The following is a 23,576-nucleotide window of genomic DNA, read 5'->3' as shown; positions in this document are numbered from 1 at the left end:
GCTTTCACTTTCTTATTATTTTATATGCTAAATAGCATTGAGTTCCACTTTCTTATTATTTTCTAGGCTAAATAGCATTCGCGGTTCCTTAATTTAATTTCAGTTAACACTTTAGCCATTTTTTTTTCTTTCTGATTTGATCATTTATTTTAATTTTAAGGGACAATTTGATCTTTTATGTTTTAAAATGTCAACAATGTTATCCTTTTTATTTACAAAAAATCCATCAAAATTTTCAAACAAAACCCATAATATTAATTATTATCTTCAATATAATGCAAATTTCATCAAATTCATAACTTAAATATTTAAATAAACTCATATTTTCATTCTTTATTTGATGAATTTGATGTTGTTGGAGATGAAAATATGAGTTTATTTGAATATTTGAGTTATGCATTTGATAAAATTTGCATTATATTGAAGATGATAATTAGTTTATGGATTTTGTTTGAAAACTTTGATGAATTTTTTGAATTTTTGTAAAAAAAAAAAAAAAGAATAACATTGTTGACATTTTAAAACATAAATTATCAAATTGTCACTTAAAATTAAAATAAGGGACCAAATCGTGAAGAAAAAAAAAAGATAAATGAATAAAACGTTAACTGAAATTAAGTTAAGGGACCGCAATTGCTATTTAGCCTATTTTATACTTGCAATTTGCTTTGGAATACTTTTTTACTTTAGCACACATTTTAGTATTACATTTTTTGCATATAATATTTGTGGAACTATTCATGTGTCATGAGCTACAAATCACAATACAATAAATATTAGTTATTCGACATTTATTGCTCCTCAATCATTATTAGTAACGGTTCTTCGTATGGTTTTAACTTTCAACTAATATATTGTGTCATTCTAAAGGTTTCTCAAGAAATACATACATGACTATAATTAGTGAAAGTTATTTTATATCTAGAAATAGGAAGACAATGACATATATGATTAGTGCCTATGCAACTCTTTTTATGATCATTTACATGCCTTCAAACTTTTTTCCTTTTAGATAAACAAAAAGTGTGAGATTTTTACATATTTTTAGTTTGCATGTTTGAGATTTTGTTCTATTTATATGCTTTGATATATTTGTGATCAATTTTTGCTGTTGACATTTGGTCCAAATACATCACTTTTTTGTCCAAATTGTATTTATATTCATTACATAGTATATATTATGTGTCATTCAATCTATTTGTCGAATATACGTTGAAACTTGAAACATGTTTCTAACACCAACACACATCTCTGAAATTTATCTCCTCATCTTTAGACATATCGAATCAAAGAGTATAACATTTAACTCTTTAAGATTTCTTTAGATGAAGAACAATAAATAGTCCATGTTTACAAGTTAGACTTATCCCACATTTTTAGTTTCTACAATTATTTAATTTCTTCAAATTGAATATTACATAGTATCATTACGGAAAATAACATCTTTTAATGAAAAATAGTTATTTTTAGTGAGATCTATAAAATATACAAATCTATCACATGTCACTTATTAGATAACTAAAATTAATATTTAAATCAGAATATAATTTAGAATTAGGGCAACAATTCGTTATTGAAGTATAAAGTTTTTTAAATTCAATTTATATTGTTTTAGCGTGCCTTTTTCTATTTCGTATTATTATACCATTGTTGATATGGACTTAAAAAAAAATTGTATGTTATCTGAAATATTGATATTTTTATGTATGGTTATATACTAAAATATATTTTTAACTTTGCTAAAATGGTAAAAAAAAAAAAAATTTGTACAAAATAGTAAATTGTTTCGTTACTAGAAAAAAAAAAAATTTATCTCAACCAAATATTTTTTAAGTATTGTTTGCATTATATGAAAGTTGTTTCAATACACCAAAATTCTAATTTATAAACAACATATGCCGCTTCAACCCACCGATACATTTCTTCTAAGGACAAAATCATAAAATCTTACCTAAATTATTATCAAATTCTATACATAAAACAAACCCTCAAATCTATTTTATTGTCATCTTATCTATGTTAGAAGAGCACAATTGCAACCATAATTAGAAGGTATATTTCTAAATAATGTTTTATTTTCTTATTTTTCCAATTGATACACCCCTTTTTGTCTATAAAAAATAATACATCATTAAAAACTCTATCTTTCAAACATTCTCAAAATAGTTTAACATATCTCTATAAACTATTTTAATTTAATAGATAAATAGTCATTTTGGTCCCTGAATGCTTGATGTGTAGTCAATATAGTCTCAAAATGTATTGAAATTACAAAACAAATTTTCTAGTTTTATACTTGATACTATAGAATATACAACGTTGTCATGTTACTTTAATAACTTAGTTGGCCTAAAAACAACGACATTTTCCTATTATTTAGTCTAGTTCTATATATTGACGTTTTTAGTATATGGAGTTGGTCATGTCTTAATGCCTTTAAGTGTGTAATGCTCTGTGTGTTTGTTTAATTATGTGGTTTTCAAACGTGTCACATATGTATGATGATAAAAAGATAAGAGATGAGAAGTTATAAAGCACTTAGCACAAGAGGTTTCTTGAAAGGTAATGTATGCTAATATTCTTATTACCATTAAGGAATAGATGAGACCAATATTATTAGGTTCAATTGTCAAATTTAATAGATATCTATTTTTTAAGGGGTTATTTTGAGTTTATTTATTCTATTTTCTATACATATGTATGAGTTTCTATACTCTATGTTTGATGACTCTTCATCATACACATATTTTTTATTATTTTTAGTTTTATTTATATGTGATTATTGGTTAATTTGAGGAGTTAATTGATATATCTTGTTGATTATAGTTCTTTGAGTTAATAAAATGATTATGTTCTTAGTTCCTTGATTAAGTATGAATTTTTCGTAGTTTTGCGTCGTTTCTTTGTTTTATTGCAGTGTTGAATTTTGGTGAGAAATCAATGTGATCTATGTAGAGTATTTCAGTCATATCTAGAGTTGTAGATGTCCAATTGGAGTCAAACCAAATACAAATAAAAGCTAAGACCCATAGCTACAACTTTCATGAAGACACCTGAACCTAATTCAGACTCAAAAGAGGAGAAAATACAGAAAACGTCAAACAGAAGATGTTGTGCGTCTAAAGCGCAACAACTGCGTCTAAGACGCATTTCTGCACTAGTAAATATGTCAATTCGCGCTTGAAGCACAAATCTCGCACCTGAGGTGCGTTGCATGCGATAGAATATATTAAAACGCATTTTTTTTTTCACTTTCTAGACATCTTTTTGGTTACTGGAAAGTTTAGAGACTTATGCCCTAACAGAGAAACTCAGAGACAGCTATTTCTAACACCATTGGAGGAGTTTTATCAAGAATCATTCATAAATCCTTCTTGTAATTCTTCTTTAATCTTTATCTTTTATATCTTTGTCATGAGTAAATAAACCATATTTGTTAGGAATGAGTGAAACAAAATAAAACCCTTATTTGTCTGATTTCAATTTTACAGATTGTCTTCGATTCGGTTCAGTTATATGAATGATTTGAACACCCCTACCAAATATTATAGACCAACATTACTTGCAATGAGCTAGACTCAAACTAGAAAGCTGTCATAACTACACAATAAATTGACTATGTAAGAGTGACTTTGTTTTTGTTACACCACAGATTATCAGAAACAAATATAAAACAAATAGATTTAAATTCGTAATTTTACAACATAAAAGTATTATTGTCTTTGAATTTCCACAATCTGATGTCCCTGGTATTGTGTGTGGTAACAACCTTCTTCATTCCAACAGCGAGGCATGTAATAGAAGGTCGAGAAGTCATAGGAATGACATCAATATTTATGTATGTATCCTCAGGCAATCTCTTTCCCTTCCTCCTTTGGATGGAGCCTGAATTGCTTTGATGTGTTGACAACAATTTATTGTCTATAATACAACTTGAAACAATATTGCCATCATTTTGATTTAGAAATCTTAAGATACCATCTATTCCTCCAACAGCCAAAGTTGACTTGTCACTCTGCATGTGCTGTAAAGAGTACACGACATTAGGACTCACTCGTGTCTTCCACATCAGTCTCCTTGTCCTGCATGACATAACAAACAAGATGGCATATATGAGCAATGAAATAGGTAAAAATATGTTGTGATTAAGTAAAATGGACCCCTAATGGTTTATTCTTGCAGTACATTTCAATTCCGAATCAATGAAATCATTATTTGACTTCAGAAAAGGAAAAGAACTAGGGAGACTACCTAACAAAAACAAGCAGTTCACAAAGCCGACGTGTAATACAGACGTGATGGAGATACTCATACGGCAAAGTCATGAATTTCTGCGAATGATCAGAGTCTTAAAATAGATCCATGATTGCGATCTGGGCCACGACATGAAGCTTTTTAATATCTGTGACTATGATTGTAGCGCATCAATCGCATTTGACTGCAATTCAATGGCGGGTGCATGTGTATGAGGATGGGGCTGTTGCCCCCACACTGCAAATTTGCCTCTACCTACTTATTGATAATTTCTCTATAGCACCCATTAAAAATAAATCTTGCTCTAATTATACAGCCTGCCTCTTTTGGACAGGTGATTAGGATAAATAGGTAAAAATCAAGTGCTTAAGGATGTATTGTGTAGCTTTATAATCAAATTGTAGTCATGATCAGTATTCTTTTTTTATCAAATTGTGAGTGAATTAATATTATCTTAAACATTATAGAATTGTGCAGAAATTAGTGGGATCAAAATAGCATTGAATGAAATGACACGGGTCTCTTAACTTAATGAGAGGTCTTGTGTTCGAATCCTAAAAATGTACAATGTTAAACTTGTAGTGTAAAAAATTTATGTCAACCAATCACAAGATTCTTTTTACGTAAGATTTTATATTTTGTAAAAGTTTATAATACTTTTGTGTAAAATATTAAACTATTTTCTTGCTCCCACTAAACAATTTTTCTTGATCCGCCACTGCCGCAATATCAAGGATTGTGGTGTGACTGCGATTTAAAACCTTCAAAATGATATAACATGCTTTATTACATTAGTCTTAATTTGTTTTGAAATTCCTAACATTGATGCACCCTAACAATAACCTTTAAGCATACCTCATGTCCCAACAATATGTATACCCAACAGCTGATCCGGCAAACAGTAGTTGAGAGCCTAAACACAAGGTCCTTATGCCTGCAAGGAGGACAAAACTTTGAATAAGATTCATTAGCTGCATCAAAATCTGTAGGGCTTAATTTCCTATATTGGTTAAAACTGATTATGGTACTACATATCATGCAAAACTAGCGGTTAGTAGTTGGTAGCAGGATCATCAGATATTTAACAGAAATCGAAAATAAAGGTTATGCAGAGAATAATGGAGGGATTCAATTTTTGGTAGTTGAGATTTTGAGGGAGAGCCACGACTCTAATCACCTATGAAGCACGAATACTGACACAGGGTACACATTCGATCAGAAGTTTTGGTGCTACAGCGATAATCACCAATTTGAAGTCAAGAGACACAAGCACTATTAATAAGAATTCTGTTTTTCTTCCAATTTGTAACTTCTGATCCAGTTTCTATTATCTTCATAGATAAGTAGTAGTTATAGTAGAACCCAAGTATCAGTATAAATACTGGGGTTAGGTGAGTGTTGAATTTCAATAATTTACACTCTAGTAGTGAGGCGCACCCTTGTGTTGATTATCTATTTGTCTCCTCATTTCTATCTAGTCACTACAATTTTTTACAGAAAAAAGTTCTGCATTGAAAATAGCTGCCAAATATCTATTTCTTGTAAGCAAATATGTTCAAAAAGACAAAAATAGTTTGGGAACATAGAGCAGAGGGAATTTTGTTTCAGAAATGGCAAACTTATATGTTAAAAACACTAAGAAGGACCGAATGGAAAACAAGACATTTAAAAAGCCACTGTTAGGATGTAGAATAACGGGAAATTAGAGTGGTTAAAGTAGTTATGACTCTTATGAGTCGTAAGAGTAGTTAGGTTAGTTATGTTTCAGTTTTGGAAGTTAGTTTGTTAGGTAGTTGCTTGTGAGTCCTTTCCCCCTTATCTCTTGTATGGGAAGTCTATAAATAAATAATTCCTCTTCCATTTAAAGGATCTTTTGCAAAACTTAGAAATAACTGGTATTTCGGTTGTCAGAAGCGTATTCGCTCTTGGAGGAGTGATTTCTCTTTTAGAAAGGATAAGCAATTTGATTCTCGTGATTGTGTTGGATATCCTGAATGCAATCATGCTAACCACAATATCAATTAAAAGGGAATGAGAGATAAATAATTACCTCTAACATCACTTGATCTTAATGTTGCTACTTTCTGAGCAGAGGAAGGATCTGATATTGTTACACTCCCTGAAGTGGAGCCACTTAGTATCAGTTGATCTTCACTTAAACATAAACAAGTTATAGGTGCATCATGCATTCTGCAGATAACAAGTTTTACACATTATAAATGTTAGACGACATATTTAAATTATTCCTTAAGCAATACAAATGAATCAACTAACAATGAGACTAATGATTGGCGCCATCAGAGAAGTTAGATCCCCCACCTTACCGCACCCCCCTGTTTGACCAATATGTAATAGCGCTGTAAAAGCTGATCAATTTTGGACAGAAATAAAATAGAAAAAACTGCAAGATACCTAATTATTTGAGTGCATCTCCTACTGTACATGTCAAAAACACGAACAGCCCCATCATCACATCCAACCATAGCTTCTGGGTCAGAGTAACTGCAAGCACATAACAATGGGAATAAAAACTCAGGCAGTGTTGTACAACCAAGCTCATCAAAATCAAGATCCTGTCTAGGATTGAGAGAGGGGTGTAAAATTGTACAATACATGATTGTTACACAACACAGGTCGTGTGATCTTACAATATCACATTAAATACAACAATATAATTAAATAACATATGTAATAATATCACTAATATCACATTACAATAGCCTAAAGCTCAAGTTCTAAGATGATATCAAAATCTATTCTAAATGTGGTGCTGGGCCACCCATATTTGTCCACACTCAAGATGTCCAATCCTGGGTATTGAGGGATTGTTATTGGGCAACCGCATTAGAATAGGGGATGTTGTTACTGGGCCACCTACATTTGTCTACACTCCAGATGTCCAGTCTTGAGCATGATGAGGTGTGTTGAGGTTCTATATCGATTAGAGATATGAACAAAGTAGTCCTTACCTTATAATTTGGGTCATCCTCCCCTCTTGAGCTAGCATTTGGGGTGGAGTTAGGTCTAAATCCCAAATTTTCAGATGTGTGCAATTTTGTACACTATACACAAAGAACATTTGCACACAGTATCTGAATTCTTGACATGTCCTTAAATGGTTCAAGCTGCATGCAACAAAAAAATCCTTTTTTCACTATGTGGAGCCGACTACATGAATCAAATGTGGTAATGTCCTCTGGTGAATCATGTCTAATGATTGGCCATTTACATCTTAGCTCCTTCAAACAGTTCCACTAGGTGGGATTGGCTTATTGGATCAAAAGCAGCTCAATTTAAATAAATATTCAACTTCAAATCAGCTAAGCATACAAAATACTGACTGCCTTGTGAAACAGAATTTGAAATAAACCAGAAAAAGAAAACTGTCTTTGTTTACCGCATGCATGAACCTTTTATGAATTTGCCTTCAAGAGAAGGAAATACACTTCTTTTCCCATTCCGCCTCCATATGCACAAACGACTACCAATGAGACCAACTATCTACAAATGAATAATTAAAGAGATTTAATCATTTAAACCATAAGCATGCAAAAATTTAGCAAGTTAGCAACTATAAAAAACTTGAATTGACAACAATTTTCAGTGAACTAAAAGCACAGATGAAAAGATATAACAGATTAAAATCAGCCTACAGCTGAATCGCAGCACAATTAAATTCCATAAAGGAATTTAAACAAAAATAATGTTTCATTTTACAACAAGGTGAAAATGTAAGTAGACTGAATTAACTAATCAAATTGTTTATCAAAAAGTTCTTATGGAGTAGATAATAGTTTACAAAATTTCATAAAAATAAAAAACTAATTGATACTTCATCGCATCGCACAATTTTATTTTAACGATAATATATTATTTAAAATATAAATAACTATTTGTAATTATATAACTAACCTGTCAAAATATTAGAAAATATCTTACAAGATCTTTTATATTATATTAGAGTATCTTGAATTATTTCTTAGGATCAATTTATAATCATAGAGATATCTTAGAATATCTCTCATTATTATTATGATTTATTCCTGATTTAGGATTGAGTCTATGTTTCTCTATAAATAGAGATTAGTATTGAGTCTTTTGTAATCAAGTTATCATTAAGCTATTATCAATAATATTCAAACCCTTATTATTTTCTCTCCTCCTTTTCTCTAAAATCCCACAACTTCAACATGGTATCTAGAGCCTATTTCGATCCTCCTTGAACAATTTTTCCGTTGTTCCGCTGCCGAGTTCCCAATAATTAGGGAATATAATCATAGTTTCTCTTTTCCAACATTCCGACACGTTTCACTCGTTTTCCATTCAATTCACTATTGCCGCCACTGTCACTATGTTTTGTAAATTTTCCTGCGAATAGCAGTCATCTCCAGATCAGGTAATGCTTGAAAACGCGTTGCCAAAAGCCGTCACACGCGCTGCTAATCTCTCATGCGAGTAGATCTGCCGCCACCGGCGTCTGCTGCCTGTCGTCGCTGCTGCCCTGTCTGCTACTGCTGCCTGCCACCACTGCTGGAAAATTTTTCCGACACAACCACTTTCATTGTGTGCGGAATCTCTCAATCTACACAACTCAGATTTCTTTTAGGTCAAAAGTTGTTCCACGCAGCTCATGTGCCTCCAAGATCCGCTGTGTTCACCTCACACGCCACCACCAACAACCTCGAGCTCAAGCGCGTATCTCTGCCTTCCGGCATAATGTTTCAGTCGTCTAGATTGAGTTTTTCTTCCTGGTTCCAAATCTGTTTTATGTTTTTTCTTTCGAGCCACATGTATACAGTTTGGCAATTTGTCCCAGATACACTGGCCCTATCTTTGTCCCAGATGTATTGGCCTTGCCTTTCTCTCCCTGAAGCATGTCTATCTCTCCTTGAAGCAAATTCAAGTTTAAATATTTTGAGTCTCTAATATTATTGGTTTGAAGCTTCCAAATGCAATTTTTTAGAAGGATGGACTTTGCTTTGTTCAATTGCTTGTCATGAATTTCTCTCATGCTGATGATCATTCCGGCTATCTGGCTAGGCTATATTTATAGCAATTCTCTTCGACTTCACCTGCATCCTTGAGTTGCTTTTCCATTCTTTTTATTATTTTGCAGAGCAAAACATTGTTTCCTTGTAACAAGCTAAAGCTTAGTAAGCTTTAGCTTGAGGGGGAGTGTCAGAATATTAGAAAATATCTTACAAGATCTTTTATATTATATTAGAGTATCTTGAGTTATTTCTTAGGATCAATTTATAATCATAGAGATATCTTAGAATATCTCTCATTATTATTATGATTTATTCCTGATTTAGGATTGAGTCTATGTTTCTCTATAAATAGAGATTAGTATTGAGTCTTTTGTAATCATGTCAGCATTAAGCTATTATCAATAATATTCAAACCCTTATTATTTTTTCTCCTCCTTTTCTCTAAAATCCCACAACTTCAACATAACCTATGAAATGTCCAAATTATCTAATATTTGATATATATAATTATGATGATAATATCACATGATTCAACAGTCAGATGGTTATTTACTTATTTTTGTATTCATAGAAAGTTATTAAGTGGTGTGAGTGTATAAATTTGACACTTGGTGTAAATGATCCTATTTCTCACCCACATATGAACACCCTAAAAGAAGTTACATGAAATTTTTTATGACTCTTACCATAAGTTAATGTGAGTTGAATTGTATTATACATTTTCAACAATTTCTTATTTCTTTAATATTCTATTACAATGGAAACCTCTAAGTCATTAACTCTTCATATTGTTTATTAAAAAAAATTGATAGATAAATGACTCATTTAATATTGTTGATTATATTCTATTTGTACATGTATCTTTTACATCATATATAACTTCTATTTATTTATAACCATGAAGTTGAATCAATGACATAGTGACCTTGGACCATGGTTATGTAATTTACTTGTTGAATGCAGGATTATAAAGATAAGATAGTAGAATATGAGAAATAAGTCAAATAACTAATATAACATGAGTTCAAATGTGATGATGGTATTTAAGGTTTCTATGTACTTCCACTGGGGAAAATTAAATCCATAAAACATTAGTTCAATCACCTCACCTTGCTCTCATCAAAATCAAAGTCTACTAGAGGTAACACATCAGGTATCAAGTATTCTTCTACACATTTGTAGCTGTCTAATGACCAGAGACGAATAACCTACCATAATGCCAAGGAAATAGTTAGTACAAGTGTACAACACGGCTAATCAAGTTATAAACTATACCACGTGAAATGATGAAATGCAATAAAAATAGAAGATCAATAAAAGGTAAATAAGATAAACAGTCTAACATGAATTTATACCGTTTTTGATAGGAATGGGTTGGGTCCCACAAGTGAAGAGGGAGATCTCTTAGTTAATAGAGATGAGGTGAGGTCTAAGCAATGGCGAGTATATGTGAGAAAGAATAAGAAAGGGAATGCAGAAAAAGTGTGAATGCCTAGCTGGCATAGTGAATTAATATTTCACTAATAAATAGGAGTGTGTGGGTGGGGAGGTAGTTGGATGATTTTTTTTTATTTTTCAGCTACACCTTAGAGGTTGGGCAGTATGAGAATTGTTTTCTCTAACTGAGGAGCATTAGCCCTGGAATCATTTTATGTTTTCTATCTTACCTCTGCTCTATCAATTGGTCCGACCTGCTACATTCATGCAAACCAGAATGGACGCAAGAATCACCAGAGTGGAGGAGCGTTTGGGACATGTGGAGGACAGCATTGAGTCGTTACGTGACTTCATTGGTTCTGAAATTCAAAGGGCTTTGACGACGTCTCAGGACAATATTACAGCGGTTCCCTCACTGTTAGATGAATTTCGTTTAGCTGCAAAGAAGGTGGAATTGCCGGCATTTACCGGTGATGATCCAGTGGCTTGGATCACTCGAGTAGAAACGTACTTCGACGTACAACCCATTTTAGCAGACGTGAGAATTCAATTGACGAAGCTCAGTATAGAAGGCCCTACGATTCCTTGGTTCAACTTATGGCACGATTCTACGGAGGATTTGTCTTGGGAAAGTTTGACGGAGGCGTTGATCGTTCGTTTTGGTGGTGGTCGTTTGGAGAATCCTTTTGAAGAATTGAAGGAATTAAAACAATCTGGATTTGTGGAGGATTACATTGCTGAATTCGAATTGTATTCTTCACAGTGTGGCCGTTTACCAGAACAACAGTTTCTTGGTTATTTCATTGGTGGTTTACGTCATGACATTCGTTCTCGTGTGCGTACCTTCAAGCCTCGTAATCGTTACTTAGCAATGCAATTGGCTCGTGATGTTGAGAGTGGATTTGCTGCTGTTTCGGGGCAGGGATCTGGATCTCACTACAAACCGGGTCAAGGTTCTTGGGCCCGATTTCAAAAACCTAATTTGGGTCAATCACGAAGAGGAAGGGAACAGATTTGGAAACCCTAACCAGACTAGCAACAATGTGGGTAAAATGCGTACCGGGTTGGGTCCTAGATCTCAAATCGGGTCAACACACCCTCCCAATTCTACTCCTCCTTCAAGTCTTAACTCTGGTGACGTTTCAAGCCGTCACTCACTCGGCGTTCGCCATTTACCAAGCGCAGAGGTTAATGAGCGTCGCGCGAAGGGACTCTGTTTTTGTTGCAATGAACGATGTGATCCCCTCCATCAATGCACAACGAAGCAGTTACGATTGATTACCTTGGGGGACGATGAAGTGGTCAACGATAAAGGAGAGATTGTGGTGCTGGAGGCCGAGTCGGAAGATAACACGCTGCGAATGGCCTACCTTGATGGAGGTGGTAGGTTCACAAGTGCCTCGTGTCTCAGATCAACAGACTAAGGAGTTGCAAAGGTTGTTAGATCAGTTTGCTATTGTATTTAAAGAAATCCAGGGTCTTCCTCCTACAAGAGACACTAGCCATTCCATTGAACTTCTGCAGGGTGCTGGTCCGGTAAGTGTGTGGCCTTACAAATATCCTCATTTACATAAGGATGAAATTGAAAAACAGATTTAAATCCTTATGCAGCAGGGGGTGATTAGAAACAACACTAGTGCTTTCTCTAGCCCCGTTATTTTGATCAAGAAGAAGGATCAATCTTGGCGCATGTGTGTAGATTACCGTGCACTTAACAAGGTTACAATTCAAGATAAGTACCCTATCCCTGTGGTAGATGAATTGTTAGATGAGTTACATGGCTCGGGTTATTTCTCTAAGCTTGATCTTAAATCTGGTTATCATCAAATTCGTATAAAAGAAGAGGATATTCATAAAATTGCATTTCGTACTCATGAGGGTCACTATGAGTTTATGGTGATGCCATTTGGCCTTACCAATGCCCCTGCAACCTTTCAATCAGTGATGAATGATATTTTTAAGCCTTTTTTAAGGAAGTTTGTATTGGTTTTTTTTTATGACATACTAGTGTACAACACTAGTTGGACTGCTCATTTGCAGCACTTGGAGATGGTTCTAAACATTTTGAAACAACATCAGTTTGTGGCTAACGGAAAGAAGTGTGCTTTCGGTAAACACCAAGTTGAATACTTGGGCCATGTCATTTCCAAAGCAGGGGTTGCTGTGGATCCTGCCAAGGTTAGCAGTGTGTTACAATGGCCAGTCCCTAAGAACGTCAATGGGGTGAGAGGTTTTTTGGGATTAACGGGTTACTATAGAAAATTTATAGCTAACTATGGGAATATTGCTAAACCCTTGACCGAGTTGACAAAGAAGGATGGTTTTATATGGAATGTTGCGGCTGCCGAAACTTTTGAGAAATTAAAAGTAACTGTTACAACTGCCCCAGTTTTAGTTATGCCTAATTTCAAATTTCCTTTTGAAATTGAATGTGATGCCCCTGGAAAAGGGGTTGGTGCTGTGTTGTTGCAATCTAAACATCCCATTGCGTATTTTAGCAAGGCTTTTGAATCATCTAGGCTATCTAAATCGGCCTATGTGAATACTTGGGCCATGTCATTTCCAAAGCAGGGGTTGCTGTGGATCCTGCCAAGGTTAGCAGTGTGTTACAATGGCCAGTCCCTAAGAACGTCAAGGGGGTGAGAGGTTTTTTGGGATTAACGGGTTACTATAGAAAATTTATAGCTAACTATGTGAATATTGCTAAACCCTTGACCGAGTTGACAAAGAAGGATGGTTTTAGATGGAATGTTGTGGTTGCCGAAGCTTTTGAGAAATTAAAAGTAGCTGTTACAACTGCCCCAGTTTTAGCTATGCCTAATTTCAAATTTCCTTTTGAAATTGAATGTGATGCCTCTGGAAAAGGGGTTGGTGCTGTGTTGTTGCAATCTAAACATCCCATTGCGTATTTTAGCAAGGCTTTTGAATCATCTAGGTTATCTAAAACGGCCTATGATAAGGAGTTAATGGCTTTGGTGTTAGCTATTCAACATTGGAGACATTATTTGTTAGGAAGGCGGTTTGTGGTTTATTCCGATCAAAAGAGCCTAAAACACTTGTTACGGCAACATATTACCACAACAAATCAACAGGAATGGATGGCTAAGTTGTTGGGTTTTGACTTTGAGGTGGTATATAAGGCGGGAGTGGAGAATAAGGTGGCTGATGCTTTATCTAGACAACATGAGGATGCTGAAATTCATGCTCTTAAATCCTATCCTATTTGGCAGCAGAGCAGCCAATTGCAACAAGAGGTATCGCAGGATCCCTAGCTTAAAGGCATTGTGGAGGCTATTCAAAAGGATCTTACTGCTAAACCTGGGTTTTCCTTAAAAGGTGGCATCTTATTCTACAAAAATAGCTTAGTTATACCGGCTAACTCACCGCTTATTGAAGATCTACTTAGGGATTTTCATTCTTCTCCTAGTGGGGGTCGCTTCGACTACCTACGCACTTATAGGAGAATGGCAGGCACTTTATATTGGCAAGGGATGATGAAAAGGGTGCAAGATTTTGTGAAAGCTTGTGAAACTTGTCAACGTCAAAAATATGGCGTGACTACGCCTAGTGGGTTACTACAGCCACTACCTATTCCAGTTTTGGTGTGGAGTGAGATATCTATGGATTTCATTACTTGTTTGCCCAAAAGTAATGGATTTGAAGCTATTTTGGTGGTGGTGGATCGTCTCTCAAAGTATAGTCATTTCATTCCTCTTAAACATCCATTTACTGCACGCTCCATTGCTGCTATTTTTGTGAAGGACGTGGTTAGACTGCATGGAATTCCGGAGTCGATTCTTAGTGATCGTGACCCCTTGTTTGTGAGTGTTTTTTGGAAAGAGTTGTTCAAGCTAGTAGGTACGGTGCTTAAAATGTCTTCGGCATACCATCCCAAACTGATGGTCAAACAGAAGTGATTAACCGCTGTTTAGAGGCCTATCTACGTTGTTTTATTGCAGATCAACCTAAGACATGGGCACATTGGATTATGTGGGCAGAACTATGGTACAATACCACATTCCATGTTTCCATAGGGTTTACCCCTTTTGAGGTGGTGTATGACAGGAGACCTCCAGCATTGGTGCATTTTTTGGAGGGAGAAACCAGAGTAGAAGCTGTATCCCATGAGTTAAGAGACAGGAATGAAGCTTTGCGTCAACTGAAAGCTAATTTACTCAAAGCTCAAGAGTACATGAGATAGCAAGCTGATAAGAAATGCAAGGCAGTTCAATTTGAGGTTGGTGATTGGGTTTTCCTCAAATTACGTCCTCATCGAAAGCAATCGGTTGTGCATAGGATTCATAAAAAAAACGGCTCCCAGATTTTTTGGTCCTAATCAAGTCATTAAGAAGATAGGGCAAGTTGCTTACAAGCTACAGTTACCAGCAACATCTAAAATACATCCTACTTTTCATGTGTCTCTATTGAAGAAAGTTGTAGGCAATTATACTGCTACAACTCAATTACCTAGCAGTTTGGAGTCTGACACTAGGGATATTATTCCTGCTAAGGTTTTGTAATGGAGGGATAAGTTTGATGGTAGGCAGCATAAGCGAGAATGGTTGATTCAATGGGAAGGCATGGATGTTGGAGATGCTACCTGGGAAGAGGAATTGCTGCTGAAGAGTCAATTCCCTTATTTGCGCATTGAGGACAAGGCTATTGTTGAAGGTGGGGGTGATGATAGGAATGTGTTGGGTCCCACAAGTGATGAGGGGGATCTCTTAGTTAATAGAGATGAGGTGAGGCCTAAGCAATGGCGAGTATATGTGAGAAAGAATAAGAAAGGGAATGCAGGAAAAGTGTGATTGCCTAGCTGGCATAGTGAGTTAATATTCCACTAATAAATAGGAGTGTGCGGGAAGGTAGTTGGATGATTTTTTTTATTTTTCAGTTACACCTTAGAGATTGGGCAGTATGAGAATTGTTTTCTCTAACTGAGGAGCATTAGCTCTGGAATCATTTTATGTTTTCTTATCAATTAATACAATAATTCTCTTCATTTAATTCTATCTTACCTCTACTCTATCAGTTTTCAACGACAATTCTATTTAGAAACATTAATATAGTCAAATACATAAAATGTGTTCACTTCTAGAGGCAGAATAAAAATCCATACTACATATTTAAAGAATCTATTGATGAAGTTTTCTCCAGCTACCAAAGAAATAATAGACAAAAGAAAAAAAGAACTTCAGGTAAGTGCTATAAATCCTTAGCAATGAGATTTTGACCCTTTGAATCATTCGTCTTTTCTATGTTCAACCAAAACAAATAGCTGCAAGATCCCTACAGAATCTCTCTCCTCCCACACATGCATGGAGAGAGAAAGAGAGAGAGGTAGACAGTTTCATCATCTGGCCTCCATGAGCAGAACCTAGAGTACAGATCAAGAAGGGTATGCAAAATAATATTTGACGGTAAAACTATATGAATGCCAAAAGCCAAATGATAAATCTCTACCTTCTGAAACAGCTATCATTTACAGTTCTCAAACTAGTGTCAAATTAAAATCCCACTAACCTTGATAACCATAAACAAAGCTACAATAGCCTACATAAATTCAACCTACAAACCATAAAAAGTACCAAGACACATCCTAATTAGAAATCTCTCCTGATTTTTTTGAGTAAATACAAATAACAGTCAAGAAACATTGTCCTGCTTGAGGTCCACATAAAACACTAAGGGACTGTTTGATTTGGAAAAGTAACGGACTAGACAGCACTAAAAATAATGTTTGGTCTGCGTTTAATTTACAAAGTGGTCGAAGGAACGGAAAAAAAGAGAGGATGAGGGACAAGACAAAACTATAAATTCTTGTTACCCACCAAACCAACAGCTTGTTTAGCCAGCTGCTCAGGGAAGGACGTTTTTAACTTAAGAACAGGAAATTAGAAATACAGGATATATGAGAATACTGTCCACACCTTATCTCCCACACCAGTAACAACCGTACCCATTTTCATCCGGCACTGAGAAACCCTGAATTGAAAGGAAAAGATGTGTAACATCAATATACAACCTAAATATTTGTATGGTCTGTCTGTACTTTTCAGAAATATGTACACAAAATGGGCAAGTAACGTAGCAATTGGAGTATTGGTTCATCGTTGTTATTTACATCAGAGGGCCAACAATTAACAGTTTTTGCATATATAAACCATTAAGTCGGAGTTATAATAGACAGAGATAGTTGCACAGATGCAATGGGATTATGAGACTAATGCCAACAGTTACAAAATAAATATGCAAATGAAACCAGTAACTACAGCAGTTTTAAATTGAATTCAAAGTGTATGTCCATATACTTATCGAAAAATATAAAAACTAAGTAAAATATCCCCAGCCTTAACAGTCATTTCATTAAAACTTCAAAAGTCATCTGAGCTTGAAATTTTAACATGAGACAACAGTCATCATAGCTTTAAAATTCGAAATGTACCCATACTATTAAACCAGTAATTCCCTAAATATAGGTGTGTGTAACTGTGTGTATCTATAATCTACCTATGTATCTATCTATCTATTTACCTACTCACACATAAGTATATATATATAGACACACCACATATTCATACATATACACAAATTGTAAAGTAAAGCACGTCATGGTTGAAAAACAACAGTACTACTTCTATTCCTTCTTAAGTGTCTTTTAAGGTTGTTTTACACAACCAAGGAAATTAACAAATTTTGTTAGTTTTAATAAAAGTTATTGTCCTTTTCCTATGATATTCTTGACTATATACTCTACATCTCACAATGAGTGTCACTTCAGCAAGAAAAATTTGTTTCAAAATGAATGTCATTTTCAATTTATTATTTTTTTTCCAATTGAAGCCTCTAATTAGTACTATATGCATTATTCCAAAGCACTATATTCCACTTTATATTTATGATAGCGGGAAACACATCTATAGTCAGCAAGAACAAGCATAATTTGTTAAAACTATTATTGTCTTTCTTACATTTATATTCATTTCTTAACACCTATAAACCCCAAAAAAATGACATTGTGAAACAGATGGAGTATTATCTTATTGCACATATCTATCTGCCATAAATAGGAATAAAATGTTTCTAAAAAAGTGATAGCTAAAAGAGAGAGAGAGAGTAAATTACGCGGTTGAATGACCTCTCCACTGATCAACATGAAACCTACCACATTGAAGCGCCAATCTATTCTGATTCATAGCCACTTCCCCTAAAGTCACCCTCAAGGACTTTTTAGTAAATTCAAATGAACTCGACGTCGGAGAATTCTTCAGCAGCTTCTTCTCATAAAACTCTCGCAGCGACCGAGACTCAAGGATTGCATTCCTTCACCATAAAACGCATGCGTTTCAGCAATTAGGGATTGTTTTGTTCAAATTGCAGGAAAAGAAAATTAAAAAGAAAATTAAAATGAAAGTGAAAGTGAAAGTGAAAGGAGGATAACGGATTACCAGAATTTGCAAACGAGAGAGCAGCGAACGAGGTCGAACATGTTGAGGAAAGCGAAGATGGTGCAGAGGATATCAGCGTCAAGGGAAAGTATTGTGGTTGGAGTTTGGCGGCGTTTGTTTGTTTGGTAGGTGGGAGCGGTGGCCGGAGTAGGAGGCGTGTTGTTTGTCGCCGCCGTGAAAGTTGATAGCGGTTTGGTCATTCTTAAGAGTGAAAGGAGAGTAGCCAGCCACCGCAGCTGTTTGAAGCTTCCGGATTTTGGAGTGGCCTCTCCGCTCTCTACTCAGGCAACATACGGGGTAGACGAACCCGAATAGAAATATTATTTTTAAAATCAATTAATTCAATTTTGACTTACATATAATTAGGCTTAATTGTAATTTCGGTAGCTTTATTTTAGTTAAAATCACGAAAATAGTTTCTTCATTTTATTTTTTTAGTCCTCAAATAGAATTTTGATCCAAAATTTGATAAAATATCATTTTATTAGTTTATTTAAGTTACATCATGCCTCAAGATCTCGTAGTGCAACAATTGTATCTGAAATGTATAATCATAAATGATATGATGTGACTTAAAAAAAATGACATTTTATCATGTTTTTTACCAAAATTCTGTTTTGGGACCAAAACTGGGGAGAAATAAAATGGGTCGACTACTTTCATGATTCAGCTAAAATAGGGGGACCAAAACTGCAATTAAGCCATTAATTTAATAACTGATTTATGTCGAACCAAATTTATCAATCCTATTGAGATACAAATTAAGCAACTAGAATAACAATATAATCGAATGAAAAGGAACAAAATCATCAAAATGAAATTAACAATATAAGATAAACTTCAAGATCTTAATGAAATTTCAAAACAGTGGATAAATCCTAGAATTTATCATTCCATGAAAAATCCAAAAAATGAAGGTTCATGTTCTATTGATGAAAAACTTAAACTAAGTATCTCTTTGGACAATTTTTGAACAATTTTAGCGTTATCGTTATGACTAATTTTTGAACAATAAGAGAATTTTCTTATTGGTTTTGGAGAAGGTTCTAATCTAATTTCATAACATTATTCCTTTTTGAAACACTTCTTTGTTTTGAATTTTTCATCTCGTTTATTGAAATAACATGCATACTCAAGATGTCCAATTTTAATGTAGTATGAACATTTCGTTTGGCATTTGTCTTCCTTTCTTTCAAGAACAAAGAAATTTTCGTAAAGTTTTCGTTTTTGGGATTTGTCAAAATCAAGTCCAGCTTTATCAAATATTCCTACTTGAAATCCCATAGATCTTTGGAAGGTTTCAATAGATTTAATAAAATTTGACATGTCATTTTTTAGGTATTCAGATTTTTTTTTAAGAAGAACGTTCTCCTTTTGAATCGTAGAATGTTCTTGACTTTTAGTTTTTTCAAAATGAGATTCTTGAATGCTTTGAATGAATTTTATTTTATTTCATCAATCATTGCTTGAGCTTTCTCTTTTTCTCCTTTTTTGTTGTTGTAAACTTGTTCTTTTAAAGAGCTACATTTTTTAGCAAGAAAATTTGAATCGTTTAACATATTATCAAACTCTTTTTCCATTTGTTCATATAAAGGAAACAGTTCAAAATTTATTACCTCATTGTTTTCTGAATTAAACATATGTTGGCCTCTTCGATCTCTTCTATTTCTGATTCATCATAATCATCCCAAGTAACCATCATGGATTATTTCTTGAATGAGAATCTTTTTGGTGCCCTTTCGTTTAAAGGACATTGAGTTTTGTAATGTCCTAGTTTGTTGCACCCAAAACATGTAATCTGACTTTTATTTACTTTTGATTTAAAGTTATCCTTTTTATTTGGAAAGCCTCTCTTGATTTGGTTTCTTCTTCTCATAATTCTTTGGATTTTTTTGGTAAGACTTCTTCTTCAGCTTCTTCTTGACCAATTTCTTTCGAGTCTTCCCTTTCATCTGGTTGTAAGGGTGTGCTCTCTTGAAAATTTTGATAAGCTTTTACGGCTATCACTTTGCCCTTTTTTAATGGTTTGTCTCTTGTAGTAGAACTTTGTGTGCTTGTAAGATTCCAAGGAGTTCTTCCAATTTGAGGATCTCAAGATTCTTAGTTTAACCTATGGCTGTCACCATTGATCTGCATATGATTGGATGACATCTCATAATTTTTCTTACTTTGTCTTGTACTGAGTATGTCTTGCCAAAAGAGCGTATTTCATTTACTATGGCAGTAAATCTTGAATACATTTCATCAATGCTTTCTCCTTCATTCATTTCAACTAGTTCAAACTTTCGTACGCCAATATCAATGATTGTTTCTTTGACATGACTTGTCCCTTCATGACGGGTTTGTAATGTATCCATACCCTTTTTGTCGTATTACATTCATCGACTCTTTCACTTTCTTCCCTGCTTAAGGAATAAGACTAAAATACTTGAGCTTTAGAGTTAAAAAGTACCTTAGCTTTATCTTCTATTTTCCAATTTGCTTCTTTCTTTTCAGCAGATGTTGAGTCATTCTAATCAATTCTTGGAATAAAGTCTCCATATGTTATGATGCGCCACATTCATGTGTCTTGTGATTTTAGGAACAACTGCATCTTCTTTTTCTAGAAGTAGTAGTTTGTCCCATCAAAGTAAGGTGGTATGTTTGATGATCCTCCTTCAACGATGTACTTAGCTTTTGACATTGCTTCCTGAATCTTTCCTCTAACACTTTTTGAGTATTAATCCTTAGAGGTTGGCTCTGATGCTAATTGAAATGACAATGTCCATCACAAGGAAAGGGGTTTGAATTGTGATTCCTCTTTTTAAAATTAATTCTTGCTTTTTCATCTAACTCAATATTAATCTTGGTTTCAAACAAACAAAAGTAAAACACTCTTGGTTAGTGAAATCAAAAAAAAAATTATCCCTATGTGATATGTGCTTAGTGAATAAACAATAAATAAGGATAAGAGAAAGATAATCACACAGTAATGTATCCTCGCTCACCTAAGGTGGACTACGTTAAGTCCCCACAGCTTGTGAGCATTTTCACTAATATGCTCAAACAAGATTATTTTTGCTTTTCACACTAATATTCAAGATCAATCTTGATCAGTTACAATGTTTCACCTTTCCTTGAAAGGATCTTCAACTATTACCTTTAAGTCCATAAAGGGTTCTTACAAGTCACCTTTTAATCACAAAGGATTTTTACAATACACTCAAACTATCTTTATCAGCATAGTCTTGAGTATCAACTAATGAGAATTGAAAAGGATTGATGGATCAGAATACACTCAACACTTGTTTGAGTATTGATATTCAGCAAAAAGACTCAGCAAATAGATCCTTGAATCTAGTGAAAATAACTAGAGTTTTTGCTTAGTTGAAAAGCTTAAATTTATCAAGTATGATTATTTAAGTGATTGATTTCTTGTACTTCGAACTCTTGTTATTTCCTTGACCTTGAGGTTCCTTTTATAGGCTTGATGAAGGATGATGACAACTCATATAGTCATTAGGGATCCAATTGTCCAATTGTTATTTTAATAGACAAGTATTGTAAAATAACAAGAATGTTCCTGCTTTATAACTAACACGTTCTTTGTTTCTATTTTGAAGGAGTGCTGGACTGAGAGCCTTTAACAACTTTTAGGTGTCAATTTTTTTGCTCTGTACACAGGCTGCTTTTTGCAGAGATGCAATAGCAGTGTCCTATCATTTTTGTCATAACTGTACTTGTTGCTTCTGTCATCAATCTGGAGATTGATCTTGTTGTGATTGTTGATTTTTTTTTTTTTTTTTGCTTTTTATTATGTTAATCTTTAAAAATAAGATTGTCTAGAATGATCTTTGTGTAAATAAGTTTTAGTACATTCATAATCCAGAATGACCTTCTTCTTTCATACTATTGTTTTCTAGTAAACTATAATGATCTTCGTTTTTCCAAACTACTGTTTTTAATAAACTAGAATAATCTTCGTTTTTCCCAACTTTTGTTTTTAGTAAGCCAGAATGATCTATGTTTTTCCGTTAATACATATCTTCAAATAATACACTCAAAAGCACATGTTAAATAGCAACACACTTTTAGAATCATAATTATAAGTTTAATTAACTTAATTTAATTATCATCAAAATATTAATTTGTGATTTTTCCTTAACAGTAAGGACAAGTTTGTATTTGGAGATGTGTTGGCTTTTGACGCAATATATAAAAAAAAATATTTGTGCCCTTAGGGTCAATCACCATAACCACAAGATTATTTTTGCGGCTTCTATAATTGGAAAATGAGACATATATTTAGTTGTTCCAACAATTTCTTGAATGAAGGGCAAGACTCCAAAGTCAATTATTATGGATGATGATTTTCCCTTGGGAAATGTCATCCAAACAGTATTCCTAAACGCCCATCATGATTTATGTGCTTGCCATTAGATTAGAAATGCAACATCTAATGTCAAGAATATTCAATTTGTGTCAAAGTTCAAACAATGTTTTTTAAGTTAACTTTGATGTTGGTGAGTTCAAACGAATATGGGACAAACTTGTTGTTGAGTTAAGACTTGAAGAAAACTGTAACACCCCGTTTTTCAAAGCGAGGGTATATTTTTTTTTCAAAAGTAATTAAACTAAAACAGAGAAATAGATAAAGAAATGCCTTTGGATAAATAACTGAGTCATTAAAATTTACAAGCAGCGGAAAGGTTTCTCCAATTATAAATCCAAAACATTTACATAACCATGAATAGTACATGGAACCCATTCACATAAGAAGTCGAACCGACAATAATAGTATAAATACAGTTTTCCCAAACTAAAAATACTCCAATCCAAAAAGAAGGACACCTAGTCCCTATACATCATCCTAATCTGATCATCCTACCAAAAAGCTATACACCCTGAGTATCTCCACGCGCCCCGTGAGATCCTCCTAACGTAACTGCAGTCAAACGTTCCCATCTCCATTTCCGTCCGTGGGGTACGAACCGGTATGACCGTCCTGACTCTCATCTGAGGGCAAAGCCCAGATTTCCACAATAATTGTAAAGGGTCACCAACCGAAATTAACAGATAACATATAACATTTAAGTTTTAAATGCACAAAATAACCTTTCAACTAAGCATGCACCTTAAAAGGATTTTCCATATGCTAAAAGTTCATACAATGCTTGCCAATTAACAATGAACTCAAAATGAAGTTCTCAAACCATCAAGTAATACATAACTGACCAAAGCATGGATAAATCACTTGAGCAATCGATTATCTAACTCAAAATAAGGATTTTTGCTGAGCCAATCGATTGCCAAATCGATTTGGTCAGTTCTGCTGAGTTTTTGCATGACCAAATCGATTTCTAAGTCGATTTTGTCAGTTCTGATGAGTCCCTGTGTTGCCAAATCGATTTCCAAATCGATTTTGGCAGTTTTGCTGAGTTCCTGCCTCTCTGCCAATCGATTTCCA

General features: G+C 34.1%; 1 protein-coding gene across 4 annotated transcripts; it reads right to left on the bottom strand.

Moving 5' to 3' along the window:
• Positions 1 to 3,592: 3,592 nt before the first annotated feature.
• LOC101504352 (F-box/WD-40 repeat-containing protein At3g52030) lies at positions 3,593 to 18,442 on the bottom strand. 4 transcript variants are annotated; one of them, XM_004514513.4, is made up of 9 exons: positions 18,131 to 18,442; positions 17,808 to 18,005; positions 16,613 to 16,667; positions 10,355 to 10,453; positions 7,652 to 7,755; positions 6,667 to 6,756; positions 6,305 to 6,444; positions 5,110 to 5,188; positions 3,593 to 4,082 (listed from the first exon to the last, which is right to left on the bottom strand). In XM_004514513.4, exons 1-9 carry the CDS (start codon positions 18,328 to 18,330, stop codon positions 3,698 to 3,700), a joined length of 1,350 nt encoding a protein of 449 aa, XP_004514570.1. In that variant the 5' UTR covers positions 18,331 to 18,442; the 3' UTR covers positions 3,593 to 3,697. The 4 variants fall into 4 exon arrangements, with proteins under 4 accessions (XP_004514570.1, XP_027186332.1, XP_073224304.1 ...); XM_073368203.1 differs by lacking the exon at positions 3,593 to 4,082 and adding an exon at positions 4,252 to 4,331; XM_073368202.1 differs by lacking the exon at positions 3,593 to 4,082 and adding an exon at positions 4,262 to 4,373.
• Between the last annotated feature and the right edge of the window lie 5,134 nt (positions 18,443 to 23,576).

Source organism: Cicer arietinum, chromosome 5 (assembly GCF_000331145.2).
Source record: "Cicer arietinum cultivar CDC Frontier isolate Library 1 chromosome 5, Cicar.CDCFrontier_v2.0, whole genome shotgun sequence".
Taxonomy (NCBI): Eukaryota; Viridiplantae; Streptophyta; class Magnoliopsida; order Fabales; family Fabaceae; genus Cicer; species Cicer arietinum.
The sequence above is the reverse complement of the archived record's forward strand: the minus strand, read 5'-3'. Positions and strand labels throughout refer to the sequence as shown.